Source organism: Lycium barbarum, chromosome 1 (assembly GCF_019175385.1).
Source record: "Lycium barbarum isolate Lr01 chromosome 1, ASM1917538v2, whole genome shotgun sequence".
Lineage (NCBI taxonomy): Eukaryota > Viridiplantae > Streptophyta > Magnoliopsida > Solanales > Solanaceae > Lycium > Lycium barbarum.
The window spans coordinates 169,696,972-169,716,001 of NC_083337.1; the positions used below are offsets into that span (position 1 = coordinate 169,696,972).

The 19,030-nt window shown below is 36.5% G+C and overlaps 2 protein-coding genes across 3 annotated transcripts; both read right to left on the minus strand.

Annotated features, from left to right (window-relative positions):
- Window positions 1–639: 639 nt before the first annotated feature.
- Window positions 640–5,985, minus strand: LOC132607527 (26S proteasome regulatory subunit 4 homolog B-like). The gene is made up of 6 exons (XM_060321541.1): window positions 5,409–5,985; window positions 3,100–3,345; window positions 2,429–2,598; window positions 2,136–2,352; window positions 1,899–2,039; window positions 640–1,045 (listed from the first exon to the last, which is right to left on the minus strand). Exons 1-6 carry the CDS (start codon window positions 5,886–5,888, stop codon window positions 962–964), a joined length of 1,338 nt encoding a protein of 445 aa, XP_060177524.1. The 5' UTR covers window positions 5,889–5,985; the 3' UTR covers window positions 640–961.
- Window positions 5,986–7,368: 1,383 nt separating this feature from the next.
- On the minus strand, window positions 7,369–11,935 carry LOC132607539 (uncharacterized). Of its 2 annotated transcripts, none has more exons than XM_060321553.1 (5): window positions 11,779–11,935; window positions 10,662–10,850; window positions 9,208–9,306; window positions 8,981–9,132; window positions 7,369–8,095 (listed from the first exon to the last, which is right to left on the minus strand). In XM_060321553.1, exons 2-5 carry the CDS (start codon window positions 10,830–10,832, stop codon window positions 7,708–7,710), a joined length of 810 nt encoding a protein of 269 aa, XP_060177536.1. In that variant the 5' UTR covers window positions 10,833–10,850; window positions 11,779–11,935; the 3' UTR covers window positions 7,369–7,707. The 2 variants fall into 2 exon arrangements, with proteins under 2 accessions (XP_060177536.1, XP_060177545.1); XM_060321562.1 differs by having other exon boundaries at window positions 10,662–10,834; window positions 11,779–11,931.
- Between the last annotated feature and the right edge of the window lie 7,095 nt (window positions 11,936–19,030).

A 19,030-nucleotide genomic window follows, 5' to 3' on the forward strand; every position in this document is an offset into this window, starting at 1 on the left:
TAGAACCTATACATTAGATTGGAAAATCAATGTCTCCAAGAGTTGCTCCCTCAATGTGGTAGAGCGGTGGTGCATCATGGACAAATTACTTGGAAATCCAATTCGTTTTTTACGTTTGGGTTTTAGAGTGGTGTTGCATTACTTTTTTAGGATCTTTAAACATGATTAAGCGGAAAAAAATCCGTCTAATCTCTTGTATCGCAACTCAAATATGTACATAGAGAGGTTCATGAAGGAAACTTCAAAGCACGGTCATCTTTTCCACTAAACATTTTAAAGAACCAATTAAAATTTTGACGGGTGTACAAGCAGTTGGAAGTACTAAAATAACACTTGCAAATCGATGTATCCTTTGCTCTCGGATACGGTCAGACTAGAGGACTTATTATTTCACTAATACCAATAAGTTGTAGCAGTTCCAACAATTTACTATTCAATTAGTGTAACCTTTCCACTCTTTCGCGTTTATCATTCCACCTAAACTTTGAAATCGCAATGAGCGGTAACTCAATATACACATCGACATAGTTGAAGTAGCGCAGTGAGCAAGTTCCGGTAAAAGAACAAGAAAAAAAGAGAGAACTTTAGTTGAATCAATACACAAAAATGAGGAACTTGAGATGCTATGCACCTTTGCCATAAGCCAAACTGAAGCAATTGAAATACCCGATACAATTCCCATGTATGGACCGTCATTTACAGGCGATGCACCTAGCAGATGCCGAAAACAGATTCAAAGCACAAATGAAAGTGGCTGATGCAAGGCGTACTAAGTTAATAATGGAAAACAGATTAAGCGCAAAACAAATAGCTGACAACCAACCAGAGGTTCTCAATGTACTAATGTTATGTTTTCGCCAGGAGACCAGAAACATCAACATGAATAAAGCGAACTAAAGTTTTAACCGAAAACAGAGTAATCAAGTCGAGGACAAAGATGACCAGAAGTGATACATTATGATTACATATAAAGTCCTTCTGGCACTCCCTCTTTCTTCTTGAACATGACCTTGTCCTTGGCCTTCTTGAAATCTGCATGAGTAACCTGTAGAAACAGAATATTTTCATTAACATCTAAAGTCCCAGGTAAACTATCACTCCAAAAGCTTCACAGTCAAGATAACAGGAATAGGAATTTTATGCTACCACCCCAGTACATGAATAAAATCAAGTAATTAATATTAATATGTAGTGTGAATATACTTTGCCAGCAAAACAACAGTTCAGAAGTTAACTATAGATAGATACTTGATCTTCCATTTCATATTATCTCTTACTTTTTTCAGACTAGACATTCAACCCACTAGGTCGAAGAAAATTTCCGTCCAACTTAGGCAAGTTTCATAAACTCTAAATATTTCCAGTTTTCAAGATCCATAACATGTTAAAGAATCAATTAAAATCTAAAATTTGTGTTTCCTTGTCCCAATTAATCTCAGATAGTAATTTGAATCTTTTCAGGCAATCAGGCCATTTTCATATTTCTGCAGAGTCTAACGGCATAAGTACAATAAGATGGACAATGCACATGAGAAGATAGAATAGTGTGGAGGATGCATTTATTTAGGGGTAAATAAGATCAAATTCCATCTCTCCATTCCACAAGAACATTAGGTAATTTATAAGATCAGAGCTCTTCATTCCAGAACTACCTGCCTATGTCCAACAAACATAAAAGAGAAGTCATCCAAAGAAAGAAAAAACTTCTTTTTTTTTTTTGATAAGGTAAAGTTTCCAAAGAAAGAAAAATATCAAATCAAACATGCAACGTCCACTTCCCCCTGGCTCTTTTCAGACATACTTTAGAGTAATGCCTAGATATCATGAAAAACATTTTTTGATTGGTAGATATCATGAAAAATATAAATCAAAACGACTTCCCCATTTTTAAGTCTCACCTTCATACGCCGCTCTCTTAAAGCGAGCAATCCAGCTTCAGTACATATTGCCTTGATATCAGCACCCGAAAATTCATCCTTAGTCATAACAAACTCTTCTAAATTGACATCATCAGCCAATGTCATCCTTGCTGTGTGTATCTGCATACCACATATAAGATGGTCCATGAAACAGGATGTAAACCAGATGTGCATCACACATAGTAATTTCACAATGTAATAATGTAATGCACAAACCGTGAAAATGCGCCTCCTTGTTTTAATATCAGGAAGAGGGAACTCAATTTTCCTGTCTATCCTACCAGGCCGAAGCAGGGCTGGATCCAGACTCTCAATCTTATTTGTTGCAAGAATCACCTTTACATCTCCTCTGGAATCAAAACCATCTAACTGGTTCAACAGTTCCAACATAGTCCTCTGAATTTCTCGTTCACCACCCGAGTGTGCATCGTACCTGCGGACAAGCATATTGATTAACATTTAACACACACCACGAATTTCAACCTCAAGAACAGATTCCAGATGAATACCTTTTTGTACCGACTGCATCAATTTCATCAATAAAGACAATTGAAGGTGAGAGATCATCAGCAACCCTGAAGAGCTCCCTGACCAATTTAGGCCCATCTCCCAAATACTTCTGAATCAGTTCACTTCCCACAACACGTAGGAAAGTTGCTGAAGTGGAGTTTGCAACTGCCTGAACAAAAAGGTTTAATAAATCTTTTGAGTATTATCTTATTACAGGCTAGAGAGATATTATGCTCTGAAAGTAGATGAAAAGCTCAATAACTAGTTGATTACAACTGTCTGCACATGTACACACAAGGACAAACAAATCACATGGATGGCATTAGTCAAGATACATTCTAGCACAAAATGTATCAGAAACTATTTCGCGGAGAAGTCAAAACTGTAAGGTGCTCAAACCACCTTACTAAAATCGAACTTGGCTACACATTTCCACCTGACTGATAGCCTCTTAAGAGGTAGGTTTGCTTTATAGGTATGCTTTAAATCATTTACTCCCTTTTTTGTGGACATTGGTAAGTATTTTTTAGCTGTAGCACAAAGAATGTGCACAATGTACTTCAACAACTCTGTCTACTCGCATTATAGAGTTGTTGATTCCAACTAGGGAAGTCAAAACTGAAATCAGCCTGTTCTAAGCTCAGCATACACAAAGGAAAACTTCACAAACCTTGGCAAGTAAGGTTTTGCCCGTTCCAGGCTCTCCATACAGAATGACCCCTTTAGGAGGTTTAATACCAATGTCTTCGTATAACTCAGGGTGAGTCAAAGGCAGCTCAACAGCTTCTTTGATCTCCTGAATCTGGGCATCTAATCCACCAATATCAGCATATGATTCCAATGGAGCTTTCTCAACTTTCATGACAGACACCATTGGATCAACGTCGTCTTGTAGAAGCCCAACAACAGATAGAACCTGAATGAGGAAATCATATCGTCAGACTTACACATTTTCACCAATACTTCCAAGGAATAAAAGGAAGAGATTAGCAGACAAACTACTACCAAACAAACAAGATAACAACCCAAAATAAATGGCCAAAAAGAATATTATGGAAGGCAAATTTTTGGAAAGGAAATACAATGAGATAATTAACCACAAAGAAGTTTCCAACTAGTCAAAACCTCTAACTACCAAACTTGGTGAAAACTTAGAAGTGCTCTTCTGTAGATATCCTCAAAAGCAACAAAATCTGTAGCCCAAGCAATCATCACAAAAATTCCAATATGATATAAAAACTCCGAATGATTCATTATTAGTCATGGGCATATATGTTAAAAACAGGGCAAAGAAAATCCGCAGCACATGCAAAAAGGAGAATAATAGGTGGGTTGAGAGAGGGGGATTGAACAGAACAGTGTCTTCCTCGTAAGTTATTAGCAATAGGTTTTCTTTTTTTCTTGTCAAAAAAAAAAAAAGGTTAAACACGGCTTGCTACAACAATAGAACTTATCTAACCAATGGCAGTAATATCGTCCAAAATCAAATTCATGAATCTCACAAAATCTTCAACAGCTACGCATCAATCAAAATATGTTTCTGCCTAGTGGTTATCATACCATAAATTGAAGCAACTTTAAGGCTCTAAGAACAAAGAGTGATTGTGCCTCAACAAGTGAAAGTTGTACCATATTTGCAAATATGAGAATCTGGTTCCCACAAGGGGGTGTCAAATCCACTGGTTATAGGATAATGTCTTTCGATTTAACCAAATCTATTCTCTACCATAACTTCACTTCTTCTTTTTTGTGGATATTTATTGTTTTCATCAGTTCTTTTCCATTCATTTCTGAAGTATTTAAATGACCATCACACTAGCACTTTAAAGCTTTCAAAACTTCGGATGAAGAAAATGATAGAATGCCTTCCTCTTCAACCTGTCATTCCATTTAGATTTAAGCCTTAAATTTGTGCCACTTTCATGTTGATTTGTACTATATTCCAACAGCCATCCCTAGTTCCCGCTATGTAAAAAGCACATAATCCAAAGGGAAGAAAAAGAATCTTCAGATATGTCCTTAACATACCGTGTAAATCATATTGGCGAGAAAGTCCTCAAAGGGCCAATAAGACTACCAACCAGCTACGAAGTACATATTAACAAATGAATAGAAATGGCTGATTAACCACTGAGCTGCCTCTCTTCATAACTGTGGGATTAGTGTTACCAACTACAATGAACAGTAGCATAGGTTCTTAATTTATCACACTAATAAGCTCCCAATTAAAAGATCATTCTTTTAGCATTATGAACAATCAGCCACCTAAATACTATGGTTCCAAACATAATTCCAGTGACTTCCTATTTCATACTACTTCCACTATCCCACTAAAATCTCAAAAGTAAATCACAATTTAGATAAATAGAACCATAATCCTACCTAAATTTTTTAATTCAAATGCAAACGAATCTCAAAATTACTCGGGATTAGGTCTTAATTGTAGTTATAAAGGAAAACCTAAGTCTCATTGAAACCCTAAAAACTAAGAAAGTATCAAATTTTTCAAAAAACTACTAACTAACAAAGTCCAATACCTTGTTATGCATCAAATTAGCACATCCAAACATAGTTCCAGTGACTTCCTTTTTCAAACTACTCCTCCAATCCAAATCCCTAAATTACTAAAAACTCAACAAATGAAATCACAATTCGATAAATAGAACAATAATCCTACCTAAATTTTTGAATCCATAGACAAACAAATCTCAAAATTAGTCAGGATTAGATCTAAATTGTAGTTATAAAGGAAAACCTAAGTCTCATTGAAACCCTAAAATCTAAGGAAGTATCAAATTTTTCAAAAAACAACAAACTAACAAGGTTCAATTCCTACTAAAATCTCAACAAGTAAATGCAAACGAATCTCAAAATTCAATACCTTGTTATACATCAAAATAGCACATCCAAGTCAGGATTAGGTCTAAATTATAGCTATTAAAACCCTAAAAACTATCAAATATTTCAAAGTTCAATTACCTTGTTATGCATCAAAATAGCACACCCAGGTTCAAGTTGATCTTTATCAACAAACGACAATATTCCAACATAATACTCAGGTCCCACAGAAGACGAAACAATAGCATGATTCTCATCAATAAGTTCTTCCAAATTCCCAACACTCATAGGAGATCCACGTAGATCATCAACTTTAGATCTATCTTCTTCAGTTTTCTCTTCTTGTGGTTTTAACCTTTCTTGATTAGCAACAAATTCTTCTTCCATTAACAAGTAATCCTTGATTCTCTCAAGTTTAAGAAGCCTAAGCTTGCATTTTGTTAATGGCGTTACGGTTGGGAGCCGAGCCGCAGCTTCGGGACCTTTTTGTTTGCGTTGTTTGCGACCGACACGTGTAGGTGGAGCAGGTTGTTCGAATTTCTTCTCCTTTTTGTTGTCACCGTCGTTTTTCCGGTCACCGGGAAGTTGCCGGTTAAGACCACCGGGCGTTCCTTGACCCATGATTTTTTGCTGTGAGTGAGAAGAGAGTAGAGAGGAAGAGAGGTTCGGAAATAGGTTAAGGATATTTTTGGGTTATGCTTTTCTTTCTTTACAAGATATGTATAGATATTTAGGCGTTAACTCTAACAATCGCTAAAATGTTTACTATTATACTCCCGTTTTAAAAAGAGCATTCACTTAGTCAATTGTCCGCTCATAAAAAAAAAACAAAAAAAACTTAAATATATCATCAAACTATCAAAAAATGCTTAAATATATCATCAAACTATTGAAAATGGCTCATCTATATCACTTATCAATCATTTGACTCATTTATGTCATCGAACTATCAAAAATGGTTCATTTATGTCACTCGTCAATAGTTTAGCTTATTTATGTCATCACCGTTACCAAAATGACTCATTCATGCTATTTTTCATTAACACCGGTTTTATAATACCATATATGACATGTGACCTCCAATTAGAGGTCTACCTCGTTTAATTAAACCAGCCTATATTAAATCCTAAATTAATAAAAAAAATCCGACCATACACCCTACCCACCCACAACCATAATCTAGTTGGAGGCCACGTGTCATATCTTGTATTGTAAAACTGGTATTAATGAAAAATAGCATGGATGGTCATTTTGGTAACGGGCGATGGCATAAATGAGCCAAACTATTGATGAGTGACATAAATGAGCCATTTTCGATAGTTGGATGGCATATTTGAGCCTTTTCCGTAAAGAAAATACTAATTCTTAAACAAAATAGGGGATTTGACTTAAGCTTGGTATTTGGTATTTGGTCACTTACGCTTAATAAGAGCAAATTTGGAAAAAATAAGTTTAATCTTTCTTGATTTGGTAAGTGAACACACATTTTGAACCGGAGGGAGTACCACTTAAAAAGTATAATTATTTACATGAAAAATCGAATAAACATATGATAAAACAAATTAAATTTCACTAAATAATATGAAATTTATTTTAAATTTTCGATGTATATAAGTAAAATTAGTACTGTTATAAGGGATAAACTTTAGTTATACAGTATTTCTATCTCATTAAAGGAAACTTACTTCATGCTCTGTTTGGTATTACTATGCAGGAATTAGATCAAGTTAGATGGAGAAAAGGAGTGATTTAATAAACTGAACGTATATATTAATTAATCGTGGTTAAGTGATATAATTATACATGTTTTAAGTGCACATTATGCATCCATTAGTTTCGCGAATATATCCAAGTTTCTACCGAGAAACCACGTTTGTTTGTTTAATTTTCTTCTTCTTTAAAATAAAAACAGTTCAACCAAATACTGATTTGCAAACTTAAATATTGAGTTTGTAATTATGGTTTTTAAGAAGTTCAAACGAATGGATCATACAGTTTGTAATTCAATTCGGGGCTGAATAGATTCCCCTTCACCTTATTCATTTTAATAAAATTTTATGAAATTGTTGACCAAGTATACAGAGAAGGTTAACTATCAGACTGCAGGAGCAAACATTTTTGAATAAAAGTTAAAAAAATGTTAATCGTATTCAATTTACCATACAATCATCTAAAGAGTGTTACATAAACTTTCAGAAATTTCTACTATAGAAATATTACCTCGTTCTCACTAATCCTTTGAATAGAGTTTAGTCAATTGAAAAAGAGCTTGTAAGAGCGATCAGAAAGTTTTCATATAAAATTTGGATAGATTACACAAAACACCACATTTAATATGACTCAATTGTAGGTACTATGGAAACCCTCCACAAAATTGTTCACATTACTTCACAGAACACAGCTGCTGAGCCATTTTAGTGCTGGAGATAACTATTCTTTCTCAAAAGAACCAATTAAGACTTATCTTTCCAAGCCAAAAGAGAAGTGGGAACTGAGCTAAGGCAATGAAGAGGAGGAGGTAATGGTGCCTGCTTGAATCATAAGTCCTCACCTCTGCGAAAAGAACTCTCTTCATCGTCTTAACTAAGAATATTCCCATGCATAAGCTTGTCCACGGCATCAAGAAGTAGTAAGAATGGCTCCATATAATTGTTCCAAGAAGAGCTATGGACAATCCTGTAAAAGCATATCCGGAATATGACATGATATCAAGGAGAGGAGCCTCTCCACTACCAAGTGAGAACAATGTCATCTTCAGCAAAGAAACTTCTAGAAACCAACCAACTAATCCCTTGATGAACAGCCAATTTAGAGCTTCTGGGGTAAACCTGGCAACAGACAAGAAGATTCAGGATCCACACAAACCAAAGGAAGAGGATGTAATGGATGAAATTACTCCAAACATCAATAGTAATGCAAGTTACAGAATGTGTCAACGCGCGGAAAAGGAAAGACAAAAGGGGTTCGTTTTTCCTTTTTGAGGGGGTGGGGTGTAAATGGGTACACTACCTAGAAGTCAAGCTATGCTACCGATTGTATCCCACCACTACTACAAAATATCACTCCTATGTCCCAACTTTTTATTTCGGATGGTCTGTAATGGGTTTTCGCTCTTCAACAACAACAACATACCCAGTGAAATCCCACAAGTGGGGTCAGGGGAGGGTTAGAGTGTATGCAGACCTTACCCCTACCTTGGGAGGTAGAGAGCTGTTAAAAGGGTTAAATATATTCTCCATAATCTCCAAACCTTTTTCAAACCCATATCATACGGTACTATGGGACTCACTTTAGTATATGAAGCCTAAATTCTTCTAAATTAACCTTATGTTCACTTTTGAATCCACATTTATTTTAAATACAATAAAATTTAATTGGTAACTCAAGAGCCATGCCTAGCCAAACTAGGACAACTAAATATAAGAGGATGAGGTAACTCAAACAAATGAGTATTAGGAGGGGGCGGGGGGATCTCATTTAGCAGACAACTACACAATTCTATTTGGATCAGTTTAAGCAGCAGTTTTTTGGATCATTTTTAGCAGCAGTTTTGTCTTCTGTATGAGCATGTAACATCTATTAGCACTTTGAAAAAAATGAGGCAAGCAACCACTAACCAAATAGGAAATCTGATAGTAAAGAATCAAAGAACTTCTCATTATTGATCACAAAGAGACCAAAGCCAAGAAAACTTGAGGAAACACTAAGATTACCTTCCCTGGAGACCCAATGATAAACCAGCAAGAACAACGTAGGTACCAAATGCCATGAATGGAATGTACAAATCTGGAGCATTGATGTCATAGATTGGGGGCTTATAGGATAGCCTGCCACCTACCGGCTCTGTGATTCTTGTCCAGTGACCCTACAGACAAATGAAAAGGTAAAATATCGAGATCGTAATGCGACAATAAGAGAGATCTAGGTTTCACGAGCTTACTCTGTGTAGAAATGGGAAAAGCACAACTTTCAATTTGTTTCTCACGTACTGGTCATTCACTTGGAAGTAGTACTGGGGGTCAGAAAAATACCTGCTTATCTGTTCAATAGAAAAGTAGTCAACTAGAATTTTATTTCCATCAGAAAAGCTAGACCACTTTTCAATATCACCCAGCGAAAAAAAGTCCAAAAGACAGAATGGTAAAATGTTTTGGATAATAATAATGTTAAGTCGTGTATGGCTATAGAGGGAACTCTAACAAAGAGGTAAATGCTACACCATGTCAAAGAGGAGGGGGAAGGCGATCTGGCTTAGTTTTGTTTTAAAGGGGATTTTTCTGTGGGTGCCTATGGCATAATCATTTGTATAGCCACATCGATTTTACATAACCACAATCTTTTTGATAAGTATGTAACCGCAATTCCATGCCTCATTATGAATGGCTAATTGTTCTTTTTAAATAACAAGGGCCAGTTTAACTTATTTTTTCTGGATAATTTGGAACAATTGAACTAGCTTCGTTAGACTCCAGTACTCCACTATATTGCGTAGACAAAACCACTATTATAATTCCTTTCTAGCTTTCTCCCGAGTCTTTCCCCTACTGAGCATCATACTAACATACTATGCCACCCCATGCCCCCCCCCCCCCTAACTGAGCATCATACTAACATACTATGCAACCCCATGCCCCATTCTACTCCTTCCAACTCAGCCAACATAAGAGTTCCTAGTTCAATTTACAGGTACTTTCTGCATAAACTGCCGCTAAACCCACTTGAGGAAATAGGTGAACTTTATGGTAACAGAGCAGAATCAGAAGACGTTACAAAGTATTTTCCTGTTCTAGATCATATTTTTCTTTCTTCTACATTTGACCTCCCTTTCCCTCTTATTTGAAGTAGAAGGGGCTTGACATTAGCCATCCATGCTTCTCCAGAATATTCTGTCCATCTGACTCAATCTTCCAAGTTCCAACAGAATCCTATACTATTACCACTAAATATGAACATTTTACCTAGCTAAATAATAGGTTCTGTCTCCTCTCTCCTGTTCATTTTATAGTTAATCTTTGAGTTTACTGCTCTGTGGAGAGATGACCAAATAAGGGCATTGGGTGCTTCGCCTAGCTTCAATTGCTATTAAATGACATGATCTCCTTTGTCTTTTGAAGTTCAACTGAGTTCTAAAAATGTATCAATGCCAGTTTGATGATGTCATCAAAGTGAAAACAAAATTGTAATGCTATTTCAAATTTATTGACTTTTAAAAAGTAGTAGAAATAACCTACCTAGAGAACAACAATGCAAAAATAAAACAAAAAGTACTGTTTGCTTGCTGATCTTATGTCATAATGCACTTTCAAAACCAAAACTTCAGGAACAATCTATAGAAAAGCTTCTTTTGGTAAGTGGCAAAATGTAGAAATATGACCAATGCATGAAGCAACTTACATTGCTTTGAACATATTCAGAACTGGAACCAAGGATTTTTTCTCCATAAGCCCCTAGTCCACTTCTGATGAACCCCGAGCTACCACCAGAGAAGGCATTTCCAAAAGGATTTGCCTGTGCATTAACAGACGGTCTTGGCACTCCAGGCTGTGCTCCCAGATTATCATACATTTCTGCAGGAGTATTTTTCTTAAATCAAGACAACTGTTAGTAACTCAACATAAGCCTAATTCATTTCTCTCAAGTCCAGGATTATAAGCCAATGAGCATCTACGCATGCAAAGGAAAAAAGAAATACTAGTATTCTAAGGTGTAAAATACCAAACAGGGCCACCCCGATTTTCTAACATCAAGAACAATGTCAGCAGCCAGCCCACTTATTCACATTTCTTTCTTGCTGTAAGCTAACACATACCCAAGATAATTGTCCAGCTCAATTCAAAAACTTCACTTTCCCCGCCGAACATCATTTTAGCCGATTTTATCAGTAAATGCCACCGCTAGGACACCCCAATTAGTGTCACCTCAATACAAAGATATTTGGAGCAAGGACAAGCAAAGACTTAGATAGTCCAAAAAGTCTATAGAGCCAGAAAACGACTCCATCACTTTTTCTAAATCACATCCCACTTGGATATCATATCTAGTAGATTTCTATGCAAATTTATCTTCTTATAATTTCTTCCATTAACTATTTTTTTCTCCAGGATGATAGATAATTCATGACTCAATTGCTACTTCAGCACCAGAAGTAGAAGAATTCCTCAGGTTACACATGCCTTTTGCAACTCTTTTATTATTATTAAAAAAAAAAAAAGTCCCAAGTTAAGAAATTGCAGTTCATCATGGAAAAAAAAGATCAAGCATTGTATAGACGGTTTTTTCTTGAATCAATAATTCGAATTCACAAATCACTAGTATGATTTATATACCAAGCAAGCAAGTGTATCCATACAGGAAAAAATCAAATGACAAATCGTAAATTAAAACCAATAGCGTAAGATCCTCTGTTGTTGACTGTTGACGAAGAGAGCAGGAGAATTAAGCACCTATAATGGAGATCTGTAAAGGCTACTACAAGAAAAACTCTTAGGTAATTGAAGAATCAAAGACTTACAGATTGAAACTCTGACTAAGGATCAGATGGAAGCAAAAGTTTGCAGAAGAATTTCAAGAGGCCTCAGTTTACAGTTATATTTACTTCTGATTTCAGACTTCTAAAATATGGGTCGGGTCGAGTAGGGTCGGATCTGATGGGTCGGGTCGTTTCCTAACGTCAGTTCAGTCGCAGGCCCGTATTTAGAACCCGGTCCACAGATTTCTTTTTCTTCCCTTTCTTTTTTTTCCTAAGATATTACTCCATCCGTTTCATAATAAGTGATGATTTTACCTTTTTATTTTATTTTAAAATAAATGATCCACACAATCAAGAGGACATTGATCTTTTTTCTTCCAATTTTACCCTTATAAATAAATAGAGTTTTAAATAATTAAAGAAATTATTAAAAAAACTACTTCTTTTTCAAGGCATTTGGTTGAAGATAAGCTTGTAAAAGACCACTTATTGTGAAATGAAGGGAGTAGGTTTTATCTGCAATAGGAATTGAACTCATGACATAGTTTAATCAACTCATATATTCCCGTCTTAAAATACCTGTTGTGTTTTTATTTACATGCCTTTTAAGAAAATATTAATTAAGAGGGGTGTTTGATTGTTTTACTTTTATTTATATCTTAAGATATGATCTCTCTTCATTAAATGTTTATTCTACTTATGTGTCATAATTGAAGTTTTATAGTTTTCAAGAATAATTACCACTAAAAATTAAAATGGAAAATAAATAGTAATTAATTTTATTTTGAAATTCTGAAATAACATATATTTTGAGATAGATATTTTTAGCAAGGACGATACGTATTTTGAGACAAAAGGAGTTTCATGCGTTGTACTGTTACTACTCCCTCCGTCTCAAATAATCTGTCGCTTTTTTGATTTACATTTCTCTTATGAAATACTCCCTCTGTTCACTTTTACTTATCCACTTTGAATTTTTCACGTTGTTTAAGAAATAATAAATGGAGTGCATAATTTATTAATGTACCCATATTAATTGGTGCATATTTTTATTGAATTTGAAAAATGATTTGAAATGAGTAATTAATACTATGAGTAATACAAGAAAAAATAAATTATCTTTTCTTGATATGCTAAAATTGACAAGTAAAAGTGAAAATCTATTTTTAGAATATTGGACAAGTAAAAGTGAACAGAGGGAGTATTAATTAGGAGAGGTATTTGATTTACTTTACTCTTATTTATGTCTAAATTACAATCTCTCTCCATTAAATGTTTGCTCTATTTATGTGTATCTCCATAAATGATAAAATTCTATCAAGGATAAAATAGAAAAGAACTAATTAATTGTATCTTACTCCTAAAATGACAAATAATTTGAGATAACTATTTTTAATAACCACAACACATAATTTGAGAAGGAGGGAGTACTAAATTAGTCACTTAAAGCACTTTGGGTTAAACAGTTTATGAGCCCGTTTGGATTAGCTGGAAAAAAAAAGTGGCTTTTAAGCATAAGTGCTTAGAGTATTTTTAAGTGTTGAAAGTTATTTTATAAATAAACAGTTACGTATTTGGATAAAAGTGCTTAAAGGGTTTTTAGAAGTTAGAGTAGTGTTAGAATTAATAGAAAATATAAGGGATAAAAGGATAAAGTTGTTGGTCAAATCAAAATGGCTTCAAGTCAAAAAAAAAAAAAAAAAAAAAAATTGGGGTTAAGCAACTTCTTGATTTTGGCTTATTTTAAGCACTTTTTAACTTAATCTAAGCTGTTTTTTTTTTTTTTTTACCAAACACACAATTAAGTTAAAAATGACTTATAAACTGGTTTGATCAACTTATAAGCCAATCCAAACGGGCTCTATGAGCCTGTTTGGATGGGCTTATGCCTATAAGCTGTTTTCAGCTTATAAGTTGCTTTAGATAAATTAAGTCAAATGGGCCCAATTATTTTTTTGAGCTTATTTTAAGCACAAAATGACTTTAAACTGGCCAGTCAAACACTCAAAAAAGCTGAAAACAGCTTATAAGCAACTTTTAAGCAACTTATAAGCCAATCCAAACAGGCTCTATATCTCCATAACGTAAATTGAGAATGACAAAGAGATACCCTTTTGGCCATTGAGAATTTTGTCACTTATTTTCCCGGAAATTTTCTTAATTTCATTTAAAAATGAGCATTTGATCACGAATATTCCAAATAAAACTGATCACGAATATTCCAAATAAAACTTTATTTTCACTTTTTCACTCTAAATATGTTTAATCCCCAAATATTCTTTGTAAAAATTATAACCAAAGCCTGCTAAATGTTCACTCCTTATTGGACAACTTGTTTCCTCTTTCAAGTTAGACGAATCAGAAATTCAACAAGAAAGCTTCAAAGGACCGATTAGTAGTACGGGCGAAATTTTATTTGACCAGAAATCAAAACATGCCCTAGGTCCTAGGGGTATGTTTTCCTTTGTTTCACTGTTTTCTTCCAGATCAATCAAAGTTTTCTTTTTTATTCTGTTCATGTATATTTCATATGAAGGATTATTGGCAACAGGTTGATACAAGAATAAAGATATTTAAAACTATGATGAATGTTTTTGATACAGTGGATTCATATAACCACCAGATTAATTTGGGATTTAGATGTAGAGCGTCTTTGCTAGTGAGTGGAAATATTTTCAGAAAAAAATATATTCAAGATTAATTAAAGAGATCGTGCCTAGCTGGGCAATTGATCAGGTTCTGCTATCTGGGGCGGTGGGGCCAAGCATTAAGCACTTTTGATTTAGTAATATCGAATAAGGGAGTGTTTTGAAGAAATGTTTCGAGTACCGGAGATTAATAATATGTCTTAGTGTTAGTTGAAGCAAGTAAATTTAAGACAATGTAAGGAAAATGACTTTCTCCCCTAGCCAAGGCAAGTCATTTTCACTCTTTCTATCGGAAATGTTATACATGGAAAATGAATTCCTCTTGGAAAACATTTTTCCAGGAAAATGACTTTCATTATCATATCAAACAGACTCAGTAGTTTATATTGATATTCGATGTTTTGAAATACAATTATGAGTTCTCAAGTCCGTTCACTTTTAATGATAACTTGTAGCCGTGCCCTTAGGAACAAGAAAATTGTTGCTCTTAAGGCTTTCTACTGCTATGCGTCATGTTTTTGTTTCGTTTATGGCTATTTTCTTTCATTTCTTTGCAAACTAGATATCATTGAGGCAGATAATTAGCTGGACCTCATTGTACGTTGGGCTTTTTCTCACATCTCTAGAATGTAGAGCTATAGATATCTTCTGCCTCGTAGTACTCTTAGTGGTAGTGAACCCGGTTGATTATGCAGTGAGTTTAGGGGGTGAACTGAAGTAGAGAATTTGATGACCATACCTGTGGCTGTGGAGGCAAAGTCTTTAAACATGAGACATGTAGCAGGTGTATCAATGTTATATATCTATCTCCCCTAGCATTGCTGCAACTAGCGTGGCCTGGGTGTTAGGATTGGAAAAGTCTTCTATTCATAACCGGAACAGAATTACAATAGGAGGAGCAACTCTCACACTCAACTATTACAAAAAACCAATCCTAAACTGAATACCTATATCTCACTCAAGTGTTTTCCTTACTGTTTTTCTCTCTTGCTCTTGGTGATGCTACAAATGATAGAAGGCTTCCCTATTTATAGGGATGAAATGAACCTATTGATGTCATTTGTGACTCAAGCAAGCACTTGACAATTTGCCAAATACAAGGAAGATGTTTTCTTCCTTAAAACAAGGAATATGTTTTCTTCCTCAAAACAAGGGAAATATTTTCTTCCTTGTTTTCTTCCTTAAAATAAGGGAGATGTTTCCTTCCTCAAATTATGGGATGGACCCAAAAAATCTCCCCCTCCAGTTCCATACACCTGAAGGAGGGTACACTGGCTTTTAGTTTGAGTGTATGCCGACAAGTTCTTTGCACAATTCGAACTTGTCTCTCGGTACCACCTTGGTCAGCATGTCTGCAGGATTGTCGTTTGTGTTGATCTTGGAGAGCTTCAATTTATGTTGCTCGACTGCTTCTCTGAGCCAGTGATATCGAACGTCAATATGTTTTGTGCGTGAGTGGTACCTCGAATTTTTGCTGAGATCCATAGCGCTTTGACTATCACAATGAACTGTGTATTCTTCTTGTCGGAAACCCAGTTCTTGAAGGAAACGTTTCAGCCACATAAGCTCCTTCCCAGCTTCAACTGCGGCAATGTATTCGGCTTCTGTGGTTGATAGTGCTACACACTTTTGTAACTTGGATTGCCATGACACAGCTCCCCCTGCAAATGTGAATATATAACTCGAAGTTTATTTCCTGCTATCATAATCTCCTGCCATGTCAGCATCAGTGTAACCTTCCAAAATCGGCTTAGCTCCCCCATAGCACAAACATAGTCTGGATGTACCCTTCAGGTACCGTAGTATCCACTTGACAGCTTCCCAATGTTTTATTCCTGGATTTGATAAGTATCTGCTCACAACACCGACAGCATGAGCAATGTCTGGCCTTGTGCACACCATTGCATACATCAAACTTCCAACTGCTGAAGAGTAGGGCACTGCTTTCATCTTCTTCTTTTCTTCTTCAGAAGAAGGACAACATTCCTTGCTCAACTTGAAGTGATTTGCTAGTGGAGTACCAACAGGCTTGGTATTTTTCATGTTGAACCTTTTGATCACGCGTTCAACGTATTCCTCTTGTGACAAGAACAACTTCTTTTCCTTTCGATCAGGAATGATTTTCATGCCCAAGATATGTTGTGCAGGGCCTAAGTCTTTCATATCAAAGAACTTAGACAAATCTTTCTTCAAGTTGTTGATCATAGTTGCATCCTGGCCTACTATTAGCATATCATCCACATAGAGCAGAAGGATGATAAATTTTCCATCGGGGAACTTCTTCAAGTACACACAATAATCTGCAGTTGTTCTTTTGTATTGATGTTTCAGCATGAATGAGTCGAACTTTTTGTTCCATTGCCTTGGGGCTTGTTTGAGACCGTAGAGACTCTTCCTTAACTTGCAAATGAGATGCTCTTTCTTTGGGATTCGGAAACCATCGGGCTGCTCCATGTATATTTCTTCCTCCAAATCACCATGCAGAAAAGCTGTTTTCACGTCCATCTGCTCAAGTTCAAGATCCATACTTGCCACCAATCCGAGAACCACTCGGATAGACATCATCTTCACAACCGACAAAAAAATCTCATCAAAGTCGATTCCTTCCTTCTGTTAGAAACCTTTGACTACGAGCCTTGCCTTGTACTTCACGATATTTTCGCTAGCATCTTTCTTGAGCTTGAAGACCCATTTGTTCTTCAAGGCCTTCTTTCCCGGAGGAAGTTTCACCAACTCATATGTTTGATTCTTTTGTAAAGAATTCATTTCTTCCTCCATGGCCTGTATCCGAACTCTTGATCTCCATAGCCGATAAAGATACACGGAGTTGATCTGAGATCAAGCTTCTGCCTCAACTCCTTGGATACATGCACAAATGCCTTGCACCCGAACACTTTCAAGTGAGAATATGAAATATCTTTCCCAGACCATATCTTTTCTGGAACTTCAAAGTTCAATGGGACTGAAGGTGACCTGTTTATAAGATAACAAGCTGTCAGAACAGCTTCGCCCCAGAATGGCTTTGGCAGTTTAGCCATACTGAGCATGCATCGGACTTTCTCAACAATAGTGCGGTTCATTCTTTCAGCTACACCGTTATGTTGTGGTGTTCGTGGCACCGTTTTCTCATGTCTGATCCCATGTTCAGCACAATATGCAAAAAACTCCCGGGAAGTGTACTCGCCTCCATTGTCGGATCGGAGGCATTTCAGCTTCTTTCCAGTCTCCTTTTCTACCATAGCATGGAATGTCTTGAAACGATCGTATACTTGATCCTTCGATTTGAGACAATAAGCCCAAACCTTCCGTGATGCGTCGTCGATGAATGTCACGAAGTATTTGCTACCACCAAGAGATTCTTCTTCAATGGGTCCACACACGTCAGAGTGGACAAGGCTCAGCAACTCGGAACGATTCTTTCTGGTGGAACTGAAAGAAACTCTATGTTGTTTCCCGAATAAACAGTGATCACAGGGATCCAAAGTTACGTCTTTATCTATTGAGATGGCTTCTTTCTTTGCAAGAGTCGTCAATCCCTTCAGACTCATGTGGCCCAATCATCTATGCCACAAGTTTGGCGATGTCTCTTCTTCAACTGCATTGAGACTCGGTCGATACAACTTTACATTGGTTTTGTAAAGAGTACCACAAATATGTCCTCTAGCAATAACCATAGAGCCTTTGGACAGCTTCCACGTACCATCCTTGAACAGATTTCCATACCCCTGTCGATCCAGAGCTACTCTTGAGATCAGATTCAATCTCAGATCCGGAACATGACGAACCTCTTTTAACACAAGTGAGCTTCCATTGCTGGTTTTTATGTGCACATCACCAATGCCAACAATGCTCGAGAAACTGGTGTTGCCCATCTTCACAACGCCGTGGTCTCCAGATTTATAAGTACTGAACAAATCCCGGTGTAGAGTGGCATGGAATGATGCAGCAGTATCAATCACCCACTCAATATCATTTGTGCCCACGTGTAGGCATGCTTCCTCTCCGCATGTAACAAGTGCAATGTCTGGTGACACGGTGACCATGGTCTCACCATCTTCCTTTCCCGAACTCTGGTTAGTTTGAGGCTGCTCCCGTTTAAGCTTTCGACACTCCACCTTCTTGTGGCCATAGTTGCCACAATAGTTACAATAGCCCTCGAACCAAGTGTTGGTATCGACGGACTTTCCCCGCTCTCGTGATCTCCCTCGAACTTGAGATCTTCCTCTACTTTGACCTCGACCTCTACCTTTGCCTCGACCTCTTCCTCTACCTCCGCTTCTACCTCCGTTACGTCCACTATTTTCATAAACAAGGGCATATGATTGATCTACCCCGGCTTCTTTTCTTCGTGATTCCTCGTTTATTAAGGCGTCTGTGACCATCTGCATGGTCACCTTACCATTGGGGGCGGAATTACTGAGAGTGACGACAAGAGTCTCCCAGCTATCAGGTAGAGAACTTAGGAGCAAGATTGCTTGCTCCTCATCTTTGAGAACCCATTCGGCTGCACTTAGCTGGTTCACGAGATCTTGGAACTGACTTGTGTGTTCTGTGATAGAGGTACCGCTACGTAGCTTGTGATTTACCAATCGCCTCATCAATAATATTTTATTTCGAGTCGTTTTTGCTTGGTACATGCTCCCAAG

What these genes read in the sequence shown, in the direction of transcription:
- LOC132607527 (XM_060321541.1), bottom strand. Translation starts at nt 5,888, where the DNA reads ATGGGTCAAGGAACGCCCGGTGGTCTTAACCGGCAACTTCCCGGTGAC. An exon ending in GCAAAACCTTACTTGCCAAG is followed by an intron (nt 2,599 to 3,099) that starts GTTTGTGAAGTT and finishes CTTTTTGTTCAG; the next exon opens with GCAGTTGCAAACTCCACTTC. An exon ending in CAAGGAGGCGCATTTTCACG is followed by an intron (nt 2,040 to 2,135) that starts GTTTGTGCATTA and finishes TGTGGTATGCAG; the next exon opens with ATACACACAGCAAGGATGAC.
- LOC132607539 (XM_060321553.1), bottom strand. Translation starts at nt 10,832, where the DNA reads ATGTATGATAATCTGGGAGCACAGCCTGGAGTGCCAAGACCGTCTGTT. An exon ending in TTTTCCCATTTCTACACAGA is followed by an intron (nt 9,133 to 9,207) that starts GTAAGCTCGTGA and finishes ATTTGTCTGTAG; the next exon opens with GGTCACTGGACAAGAATCAC. An exon ending in TCATTGGGTCTCCAGGGAAG is followed by an intron (nt 8,096 to 8,980) that starts GTAATCTTAGTG and finishes GTCTGTTGCCAG; the next exon opens with GTTTACCCCAGAAGCTCTAA.